The sequence below is a fragment of the Populus euphratica genome, unplaced genomic scaffold (genome assembly GCF_000495115.2).
Source record: "Populus euphratica unplaced genomic scaffold, PopEup_1.0 scaffold2.1, whole genome shotgun sequence".
Taxonomy (NCBI): domain Eukaryota; kingdom Viridiplantae; phylum Streptophyta; class Magnoliopsida; order Malpighiales; family Salicaceae; genus Populus; species Populus euphratica.
In genome coordinates, this window is record NW_011499846.1 from 4555792 (window position 1) to 4567354 (window position 11563).

The following is an 11563-nucleotide window of genomic DNA, read 5'->3' on the forward strand; positions in this document are numbered from 1 at the left end:
CACGGGCGCGCGTGTGCAAGTAAGCACATGCATGTTCAGTGTAACATCCACAAGCAAACTTGGATGCAAGATAAGGACCGGTGTGGTAGACAGTTGATGCAAATATTGAGTTCATTCACATCCCCCGCATAGGTGAAGGTGGTGGAAGATAAGTTACTTTGTGATGTTTGTTTTACACGTGATATATATACTGAGAAGTACATTGCTCGGTAGAGACCCAAACACCCAATGTAAATTTGTTTTTCTTTCTTATATGGTTGAAAAATAAGCAATGATGAATTTTTTTATTAATTAATTTCAATTAACAAATAAAATTTCAGATTACAAATGTAAAGGATACTAGCACGATAAAATTGGTGATGAAATTGTCGATGGAAATACTATTATTTTGGTAGAGTCAGATTCCAAAAAATCATGAATAAAACCCATGATTGATGCATAGTTCAAAAAGTTCAAGGTTGATATATATCTATACATCTTTTTCATTATTATTTTAACCCAATTAGTTTTAAAATTTTAATGAACTAATTCTTTTATGAATTTGACATGCAAGGAAAATTTTTACTGGTATAGGGTTTACAAAGTTGTTGCAAGAAAGGTTTGAAAGAATGACAACATAACTAGGTAAGATTTAATTAAAAAATTTATATTTTTTATTTCAAGGTTTTTTTTTTCATTTCATTAACCAATAATTTATTTCTACCATAGAGGTTGCATGATTTTTAGTATATGACATAAAAAAATTAAATATGCTAAAGAAAGAGGTTTTTCAAGCTATAAAGATGTTGCGGTTTGAAGAGATTTCAAATTTCTGCACATCTTGGAGGCTATATAGGAAGCTTAGATATAACACGTGATGTTTGAGTGTTTCTTGCAATGGTCGTTGTCCGGTGTAGAAAACCAGAATAAGAAGATTCATGATTCAATTATCACATATACTGGTAGATTTATTCTATTTTTTTCCATACGAAGTAAATTGTAAGATTCTTTTTTATTATATCTATTTTTTTAAATTGTTATTTTATATGAAAATGTTTAACTAGCAACAGTTTTATTTTATAAGCTACGGCTCTTGGATGCAAACCAAGATTAATGAATTTTTTTGTAGAAACTCATATGCAAAATAATAACTATTAGAAATTGGTGCAAAAACATGTGGATAGTTGAGTTTAAAAGTTCATGGTAAGTTTGATTTTAATAAAAAGAATTAAGTTCTTATCTTTTAAAAAATTAGATGTTTGGCTTCTTTTTAGGAAACATATACCAGTTGATTGTAAGAGAGTTACAAGGACAATTCTTCGACCCATTCAGAAATTAATCTGGATTTATGATTAGAGGTTGAATTGTCTGGTGGACCTAATATAAATCAGGTTTATGGTATCTCAAATATTATGACTGAGAATTTGCAAATAAGTCATAGTGTATCAACCGTTAGTTCCTTATAATCGGATCCGAGCTCTCAATCTATGGAGTTCTAGGCAATTGTACAATAATAAGTTCAAGCTTACACAAATTATCTTACTATTGAGACAGGACGACTTAATTAATGGTGAGATGACTAAACTTAAGTGATTGTATTTCCAATTATTATCAAACATGAGTGGTATATGTGGTCGACCTAATTGCCCCCCAGTTTTAGAGATGATCTACCACCTTGTGCACCTCTTGTAAGAGACTGAGACAACCAAAGTTTTACTTACTCACTTGAGCCTACAAAGTGCACTTTTCGGAAGGTGGGATTTCCTCAAATAAAAAAAAAAAAGATTTGCCTCCTCTCATTCTACTTCTGTCCCTTAGATAAATCGTATTCAAATTGATAATTTTTAAATTTGCAATAAATATTATGTTTTTTATTTTAGTTTTATTTATTTGAATTTTTCTAGTTTGTTTATTTGATTTAAAAAAATTAAACAAATTGCTGAAAGAATTACCGACGAACTAAATCCCTTGAAGAGTTCTAGAGGGTTGAAAAAAATCACATGAAATGCCACTGAAAATAAGTAAATCATCAATGAGTTTAGTCCATCGGTAATATGAAAATAAACCACCGACAAAATTACAAATGGTTTTTTATGTCAATGATATGTCAAACTCAAAGATGATATTATCGACGAAATGATGCCAATAATTTTATTTTTGTTTGGCGTGCTTTGACCGTCTTTAAATCCATCAATGATTTTATTAACGATAAAATGACCAACATAATAAAAATCATAGATAGCAAGTTTCCCTAAAAGTAGTAACCATCTATGATTTCATCGGTAAAATGATTTATGATAGAATCAATATCTAAATACATGATTATTTGTCATTAATATGCAAAATCCCAGTAGTATTTACTTTTTATATAAATTTAATTATTAATCATATCAAATTTATTATCAATATTCATTTTTTTTGTGATCTAAGTTTTATTCAAAATCATAATTGACATGTGAATATTTGTACAATGTTATGTTTACAACTATATATATAATGAAAAGATAATGTTTATATTTAAGTTGTCCTTTGACTCCATTGAGCCAAGTTTCTGGGCTGCCACTGCACGTCGCATATGCTGAAAAACAAGCTGTAGAATATACGTGAAAACTGTACTTTAGCATATAAAGTATAGTTTATTATCCTTTTACTATTATTTCTTTCATAGTTTCCATACATATATGGATTCATCATTCATTCATTCATTCATTCTTTGTAATTTTACATATTTTCTTATATTAATTTGTTTTGTATGTAGCAATCACAATGGACTAATACAAGTTTATTGTATTTTAATTTCATTATATCTTTGTCTTCTTATATCTGCAGAGAATTTCCCCATTAAAGTAAATATTAATCTTGAATCCTTCTTGTTTAACTCTTACATTTTAAAAGCAAAAAAAAAAAAAATTCACACATTTTTCTTCTCCTTTTCACGGTAAATGCATTATATATAGAAAATTATAGTTTTCAATCCTAAAAGGTATCATTAATTCAAGTTTTACCAATCTTATAACCACTAAAAACTTACATGGATGTTAATTTTAAAATTTATAAAATTAATTCAAATATATACAAATTAATTCAAATACTTATATTAATTTAAAAAAAGAACCATGGCTGTCCACCATGCGCCATTTTTTCTCATCAGCCAAACAAACGATAATATAGTGAGGGTAAATAGTACTACAGGAAAGAAATTAGAGGGGAGGAGAGGGTCAAAACTCCAATATATCATGGATTGTCGTACAGAGCAGGTGCATTCATTGTCCAAGTGCCCTAATTTCTCTCTTTCCCCGTAAATTTTCTGTGTCAATAATCCGCCATTAATGCTTTCCCTTTCATCTTCACTGGAATCCCCTCTCTCTTTCTCTTTCCTGTTTTGCTCAATAAAAAATGTACGTGAAAAAAGAAGAAAAGAAAACCCTATAATTTCTGGTTGAATGATGCTACAGGGCCTCCCTCAAATGGGACAATACCTGTAATTATCGTGCATAAATACTCACACTGTATATACGTACATTTATTGCGTTGCCAGCTTGAAACTTGCCGATGAACCTTTATTGCACAGTCCACAATAAAGCATATCTTTCGATTTGCATGATATATCCCAAAATCTCGGTATGCTCATAAAAAAATTATTTAGTATTTAAATGGTAATTAATTATATTTTCTTTTTTATATTTAAAAAGTATATGATTGATAATAAAAGTATGGATAATTATAAAATAATTATTTTTGATAAAATTTAGTGATTATGTTATGATAAAGTCTTTGACTTTTAAATAAAAATTTGTAATAAATAAACAAAAAAAATTCTAAATTTCAAGAATAAAACTATTTGTTTTTATTTTAATATAATAAATATTTAAAGAGTTAAGGTATGAATGCTTAAATAATAGAAATTATAAACTTCTTTCATGTATAGTTCAAGAAATATTTATAACTTCTGAATCTTTCGTTTTGATGGAATATAGAAATTATAAAATCATTTTCTTATGATGACATTAATATAAAAGATTAGAGAGCCAATTCCTTACACATCATTAATAAATGACAAATATCCTTTACAGATAATTAATGAGATCAAAATATGGTACAATTTTTTACACATCTACAGATATAATGTAATGATTATTTATGATATCTATAAATGTTAATAGTTTTAAGAATAAATCTTATGGTTCTTGTATAAATCTTTAACAATATCTAAACCAATTAGGTTTAGCATATGGTTAAGTTTAGAGGAGATAAATTTGACAATTTATTAAACTCATGTTGTATTGAATTTATAATTGAACTTAAATATATTAAATTTAACCATTTACAAGACCATGTTAACTTGATTTGAATTATAGTATATTGGGTTTAATTAGTTATCATATTCATATTGTTTTTAGTTCAATACATAGCTAAACTTAAATATATTAGATCTTGTAACTTGTTAGATGTACTTTACCATATTGAGTCAAAGTAATTTAAATTTGATAATTTATTAGAGTTATATTAATTTAAATTTAATATATAAATAAATCTAAATATATTAAATTTAACAATTAATCCAATTTATGTTAACTTGAAGTCAATACATGATAAATTCATATTATCCTGAGCTAAATACATATGTAAATTTAAGTAAATTAGATCTGGTAGCTCCCCGTACCAAAGTTTACACGCTCAACATGTCACTGAATCAAAGCATGTTAGATATGAAAGCTTTCAAAATTCATGTTAAATGGAGTTATCACGAGTTTTTTATCGAGCATAGAAAAATACGGAGTAAAAAATAATAACCACCACCTTGGATAATATTACTCTTAGCATTTAATTTACAGCCCCTCTCTCTCTCTGTGTATATATATATATATATATATATATATATATATATAAAGCTTTCAGTTTTCCCTTCGAAAAAGCTTGTCTCCGAGTGAACTTGAGAGGCACTCGCTTTTCCTCTTGTTTTTTTTTTTTTTGGTATTTTTTATCTTTCATGGTAAATTAGAAGTGAGTTTACTTTTGTTGGAACTTTGTTGTTGTCGTGATAAAAAGTGAAGGATTGATCGAGGAGATGGGGAGGACACCTTGTTGTGATAAGAACGGTTTGAAGAAAGGGGCATGGACACCTGAAGAAGATGAGCTTCTTGTTAGTTACATCAAGAAGAATGGACATGGTAGCTGGCGCTCTCTCCCTAAGCTTGCAGGTATAAACTAAAGCCACTGCTTTCTTTAGGTTTTCGAAGCTAAAGTTGCGTCAATCTTGTTTTGTTTCTTTCATGGAGTTATATGTCACCAGCTTGGAAAGTGCTGAAAATTTTTTGCACTTGTTGGGTCACTAGAACATTTGTTGGACTTGGATGGTATCATTATGGTATTGTAAAATGCTTTGAATATTCAGGTGGATGAAAGCTACTTCACAGTGTTGTGTTCTTTCCTGTTGAATGGATGTTGTTGGATGTTCACACTACTTCACATGACTGTTTCCTACTCAAGCTAAAATCTTCTTGATACTTTTTTGTTCTTTTCTTTTTAATGTCTTGATCTTCACTATCAAGTCCCTTGATTATAGTTGTATGAAATTGACCTGTATGTGACAACGTTTTCAGTGGTACTGTTGATAGGAAACATGCTCTCTTCCAAAAGGAGATTGGCCTTTCAGAAATCTTCTTTCTTTCTTGTAAAGTTAATTTTCTGCGCTTGAATTTCTTGAAACAGATCTGCAAAAATAGGAAGTCCCTTGCAACTAATTTGTTTGTTCTGCAGGTCTTCTTCGCTGTGGAAAGAGTTGCAGGCTTAGATGGACAAACTATCTTCGGCCTGATATTAAACGGCATCCTTTTACTCTCGAGGAGGAGAAGCTTGTCATTCAGCTTCATGGCATTCTTGGAAACAGGTATTTTCTTGCTATATGAAAATTGAGAATACTGCAAGTACTTCGCAAAGTTGTTGGACCGAAGTGTCTTAAATTGATCGATTTCTTTTAAAAAAGCATTACGATTGTGACTTAATATTGTGCATGTACAGTAGCAATTATGGGCTAACCAATTCTCTAAATATAGCTAGACTTCATCCTTCGAACTCCTGCAAGCTTTTTTCTGCTGATTTTCCCCTTACAGTTGTATGCATATATACATATACAAACTAGGATGAGCGAACCAGCCTCGTTTTTGTGTTCTAAATTTCCATCGAACCCCTAGAATTTCTAAGCAAACTTGAACGTAAAGTTACATTGGTGAGCACTAATTTTGGAAAGAAAGTGGCCATAATTGCTTTAGAAGGCAAACATTTAACAATTTTGTGTGGTGACAACACCAAGAAGTTTGTGATTGTTTCCGGCAAGTGTAATCAATTCAACTGCGAGTTAAACTTCATTTGGAATGGGAAAATGGGATTTGGTTGCTTATATGCGATATAGACCCCTGTGCAGTTTTTAATTAACTCTTCCGAGTGCTGCATCAATGACTTTCAGGTGGGCGGCCATTGCTTCTCAACTACCAGGCAGAACAGATAACGAGATCAAGAACTTGTGGAATACCCACCTGAAGAAGCGCCTTCTTTGCTTGGGACTTGATCCCCAAACTCATGAGCCCTTTACGTCCCGTGGACCAGCCAATAAAGGACCTGCATCCCCAGCTACTCGCCATATGACGCAATGGGAGAGTGCTCGGCTTGAAGCTGAGGCACGCCTTTCAAGGGAGTCATCACTCTTCCTTCCGCCGATACCGGGAAAAATTGATTGTGATTATTTTCTGCGCATATGGAACTCTGAAGTTGGAGAATCTTTTCGAAGGATCAGCATGGGAGGTGCTAAGACTGCCTGCCCAAGTCCGGTTTCTCAGGCTTCTTCATCGACAAAATGTGGATCAATTTCAGCTATCACTGCAGATATTAGCCCCAACTTAACAGGGTCCTCTGCTGCCGCAAGCAATCAAAATGAAGATATGGAGTGCAAGAGCTGTAGATCCGATGCAGAAGATGTGATGGCTGGGCCTGACTCATCAAGTTCAGCTGAATCGGAGGATTCGACAGACTCCACATTACAACTTCTGCTGGATTTCCCCATTAACAACGACATGAGCTTCCTAGAAGGAAATATAGACAGCTATGCCACCTCATCTGGAATGTTGACTGGAACCTCCATGATACCCCCCTTGTGAAGCATGCATGAAAATGTTGCTCTGTATAATGAATCTTCTTTTGCTGGGATTTTGGCATGCTCTTCGTTTTTTTTGGCACAAGAAGGTGTGAAGCTAGTGTACGAGCAAAGAAACTCATGAGCTAAGCTGACGGCAGTTGTGGGTGGTTTTTCAGCCTGCAGTTAGCGTTTTTTATTTACTAGTACCCTGGTGATTATATATAGAAGACGCGTATCCTTTGCGACCTAAACTTCCAGGTTTAGCCTCGCATGTATGCTATTTATGTAATGCTAAGATCGTCTCACTGGGATCATTGATTCTACTCGTTCATTAGAATTCTGTCTGCACCAAGCTATGAACTTTTGATCATGTTTTGTGAGGCGATTTTTGGATTTGATAAGAGTCAGTTGGGTTGAAACTTTTCTATTTAGGCAATCAGCAGTAGATGCTAGCCTGTTATACTGCCTGAGCAATATGGTAGATTAGGAGTCAACTTCCGTAAGGGAACAACGCTGCTGAAGGATCAAAAAAAGTTCATTGCGATTTTGTATATACCTAGTTATTACATGTGTCTGAAACCACCTTAGTAAATCAATAATTGCTTCTTGTCACCAAACATTAAAATTTTCTTATCGTGACTTCTCATCGGTCATTAGCTTTCGTAAGATCGAAAAATAGAAAAAGCAAGTGATGTTGCGACAAGGCAACTTCATGCCAACTTTACAAACATGTTAAAACTTGTTTCTCGTAGATCAAATATTGTATTCCTGTACATAAACACACTGAATATTTAAATTTGCTGATGTTTTATGAAATAAGACAATTATGTGGAAAAAAACAAACATGAAAAGCATTAAGATGAAAAAAGGAATTACAAACACTATATGCAGAGGACGACTGATGATTCAACTTGCTGCTTCCGTGCTAGGCTCCAAAAGTTGGTGCTTCAGAAGCAACCAAGAAGCTTCTTCGGGGTTTGCCCCGTAGCACGATATTTCGCTGCCATCTCCTCTGCTTTTAAGAATTCTTCTCCACGTTTGGCTTCAACCATGGCCCTCTGTTCTTCAGCTACTTTATGAATCAAAGCAACCTTGTTTTTCATTTTCTCTGCGTATTCTGCCTTTTGTTTCTCCAATTTTTCCTGTCAGTTATTTGTTTTGTCAATCTCGAATCCGAAATGCTAAAAGAACTATGCTATAAGCATAAGGAAAGTAATCTCTTCAGTTTGTTAATTTTAAAGTCTGTCATCCTGAGATTGTTACAAGGACATTATAATTGAGGGGGAGGGCTTCAGTCACTTGGAACACTAAGAATACTGATTGGATCTACCAAAGAGGATTAAATTATTGATGCACCTGACTGTGAAAAGAATTTCAGAAATGAACAAAGAACCAGGATTACAAGAGTTCAATTACCTCCATCTTTCTTAGTGTGGCTTCCAGAGCTGCCTTTTTGCTGTTCTCCCATGCAACAACAGCAGAAAGCTTTTTCTGAGACCTGTTAATCAGTTATAGCCCATTGCAAATTGTCAGCAATAACATTCCTTCAGGTCATATTGTTATCGGAAAGAGAGTTATAGGACACCTCGCAGTTTATCGCATCAGATAGATGTGACTAATTTCTCAATGCACAAGTTCAGTTTCAATTCTTCTCCTTTCAATATTCTGAGGTCAAGTAAAGGACCTATTCCTGTTATGCATAGAATGTGTATTTCTAAAGCCACGTTGGAATAGGAAAAGAGATCTAAACGTTCTTATAAGAAGCTTACTTAATGGCTTAAATGAAGCATTAGAGAGGAAAACCCTACTCAGATGCACAGACCAAGAGAAACCCAATTTTTACCACCTTTTTTAAACACATTGCTAACAGATTTATTTGGATTATTACAGCAGCACCGCTGTACATTGAAAGCGAAAGGAGAGAAACAAGAAGACCTTACTTGTTTTCCGCTTTAGTTTTCTCGCTGTCTTCCCATGCCTTGATAAAGGACAGTCTCTTTTCTTTTTCAAGGTCAGCAAGAGCTATATCTGAAAACGAAAACAATCGAAGAATAAGTTACTTTTAATGAAACTTTCTTCATCGTGGTCTGCCCAGGAAGTTAGCATGGGCACCCATAAAAACTCGAAATGGCATTTACATGTACATAACATTAATCGCTGAAGAGATTAGAGACAACATCACGTGAAGGTCTTAATGCGTGTAAGGAATTTCCAAAAAGATGACAACGGACTAAAACTGGACAGAATCCCTCAGCAAGTATAAGAAGATTCAAACAGAAATAGACTCGTTCATTTACAAAGAACATCCTACTGCTCCATTATTCTTTGTGGCTAACAAAAGGTACCTCTGTCAATTGATCCACCTGAAATCTTTTTCGGAGCAGGTTCTGTCTCTGCCAAAAAAGAAAAAAATTAGAAGCAATATACACAATTAATAAATTGAAACAGCAACAAGGTTTAGACCTCGCAAATCATGATTAATCCTGGGATAATGACGTCATGAAATGTACTCTAACAACTCAGTCAGCACAGAGTTAGTGCTTAACACCTGCACCTATATTGATCCCTTTCATTAGTTATCATCTTCTAGCTTGTATTATAACAGAGGCGCCATCACTTTTGACGTATCCAGTAACAATGAAAGGGGGCTGTTTTTCTTGAATGATCATTGTTGAGTAAGAAATTAATCCTTCCAAAAGGTAACAGTAAAAAGATCGATGAGAAAAGGCACATCTAACCCAAAAGGGCCACAACAGACACCTTTGATGCAAAAAAAGTCTAACATGATTAGGTGTAGCTTTGCAATTTTCACATCAGAAAGCATGGGAAAGTCGAGGTCCTATTGCAGAGTGTAGAATTGCATGATTGGTGTTACTAAAGCAAACCATCACCCATTCCCTTATCAAGCAATGTATAAGCATAAAGCCAACTATGGATAATAAGTGTATCAACCCAATAATTCCTTGTTGGGTGTCATTATACAAGATATGGACAATATCTACTAAAAAATAAAATCTTTGGATACCATTGTGCTAAGTAGGGACTGTTTTCAACTAAAAAAATGTTTGTGGATGCCATTAAATAAGTAGGGACACTTTCTATTAACAAAATTAATTATTTAAATACCATTATGCTATGTAGGGACTATTTCTATTTTCTGTAAGACACAAATAATCGAGCTAGCATAAAGAAGAACTCTAAGAGACAGCGTGTCTATGTCATGTTCGTATTTTCTCCAGCTAATAATATCATTTGACAGAAAGAAGAAAAAGTGAAAAATCCAAACATCTTGGTTTTTCAACAACTACGTAACAACAAAAGAGACATGCCCATCCACTAAAATTATCTAGATACAGGCTGCAATGCGCTTATGATTAATGTCTTCGAAATCAAGATATGGAAATCATACAGCCAGAGATCCGTCTGACTCCCAGGGAAGGAATAGACAGCCCTCTCTAAAAGAAAGATTCTCATTAATATATTCCATCTTGAAAATATATTATTATTACTCTCACAAAAGTTAAAATCTATCGCCTGTATGTAACTAGGCTAGTGTTCCTCTCAGGGTTTTTTTTTTTTTTTTCCGAGATAAATGATGGATTACAATTAACAAGAAACTCGAGATCTCACTCTCTTGATATGCAAAGGTTGATGTGAGCTTCTATGCCATTAACGAATCATGTGTTTGATACCTTAAAGAGTAAAAATTTCTTTTTCTTATCCTATCTGATGAAGTGATTGTAGAAAATTTAATCCCTTGAAAGAGCAGCAAAGTTGCCACATCTATCTGGATATTTTTACTAGCAAGTATTATTTGCTTAAAGAAAACGTGAGAGAAACAGTGACAGTAACGGATACTTGAATTTATCTGCATTCATCCAGATATGAGGAGAAATCAGAAATTGATAGAAATTTCTTTCTTTAAAGAAAGAAATTCAACTCGATATCATACTAATTGGGTAAACTTCTCAACACAAAATCAACAAAATTAATGAAAAAAACTACCAAATCCAGCCATTTCCATTCAGACCACTCTAAAATCTTCCAAGCACAGCATCATTTCAAGACAAAATGATCATGGGTTTTGGTTTCTCATAATTTTCCAGAAAAATAAAAACAAAGATAAAGAACTTACTTTCAACAACAGCGAGAGCTTTTAATTCATCAGCTACCTTCTCTTTCTCTTCAGCTGCTGGAGGTCGTGGAACTATAGCTTTCTCATCCGCCACATCACTTTCAGTTTCCACGGGAGCTGGAGTCACCAGCGTCTCAGTTTCTACCTTCTTCACTTCTTGCTCAGCCATTTCTTTTCCTCTTCAGCTTCTCTTCAACTATTAACAGATTAGCTTGAAAATCTTTCGCTTTGGCGACATCAACAATATCTTCTCGTGCCCTTTATAGCTCCAGAGAGCGTGTGTCCTCACCGCAGGTTACTCTCACTCGTGGGTTCTA

General features: G+C 33.5%; 2 protein-coding genes across 2 annotated transcripts; one reads left to right on the plus strand and one right to left on the minus strand.

The window, feature by feature from the left end:
- Positions 1–4883: 4883 nt before the first annotated feature.
- On the plus strand, positions 4884–7514 carry LOC105133553 (transcription repressor MYB6-like). The gene is made up of 3 exons (XM_011037600.1): positions 4884–5180; positions 5740–5869; positions 6446–7514. Exons 1-3 carry the CDS (start codon positions 5048–5050, stop codon positions 7131–7133), a joined length of 951 nt encoding a protein of 316 aa, XP_011035902.1. The 5' UTR covers positions 4884–5047; the 3' UTR covers positions 7134–7514.
- A 317-nt stretch (positions 7515–7831) lies between these two features.
- On the minus strand, positions 7832–11563 carry LOC105133579 (remorin). Its single transcript, XM_011037629.1, has 5 exons — positions 11247–11563; positions 9457–9504; positions 9052–9139; positions 8528–8609; positions 7832–8253 (listed from the first exon to the last, which is right to left on the minus strand). Exons 1-5 carry the CDS (start codon positions 11413–11415, stop codon positions 8059–8061), a joined length of 582 nt encoding a protein of 193 aa, XP_011035931.1. The 5' UTR covers positions 11416–11563; the 3' UTR covers positions 7832–8058.

Coding starts and splice junctions, on each gene's coding strand:
- LOC105133553 (XM_011037600.1), top strand. CDS start 5,048: ATGGGGAGGACACCTTGTTGTGATAAGAACGGTTTGAAGAAAGGGGCA. Junction 5,181..5,739: donor CTCTCTCCCTAAGCTTGCAG/GTATAAACTAAA, acceptor TTTGTTCTGCAG/GTCTTCTTCGCTGTGGAAAG. Junction 5,870..6,445: donor CATGGCATTCTTGGAAACAG/GTATTTTCTTGC, acceptor AATGACTTTCAG/GTGGGCGGCCATTGCTTCTC.
- LOC105133579 (XM_011037629.1), bottom strand. CDS start 11,415: ATGGCTGAGCAAGAAGTGAAGAAGGTAGAAACTGAGACGCTGGTGACT. Junction 9,505..11,246: donor AGCTCTCGCTGTTGTTGAAA/GTAAGTTCTTTA, acceptor CTTTTTTGGCAG/AGACAGAACCTGCTCCGAAA. Junction 8,610..9,051: donor AAAACTAAAGCGGAAAACAA/GTAAGGTCTTCT, acceptor ACTGATTAACAG/GTCTCAGAAAAAGCTTTCTG.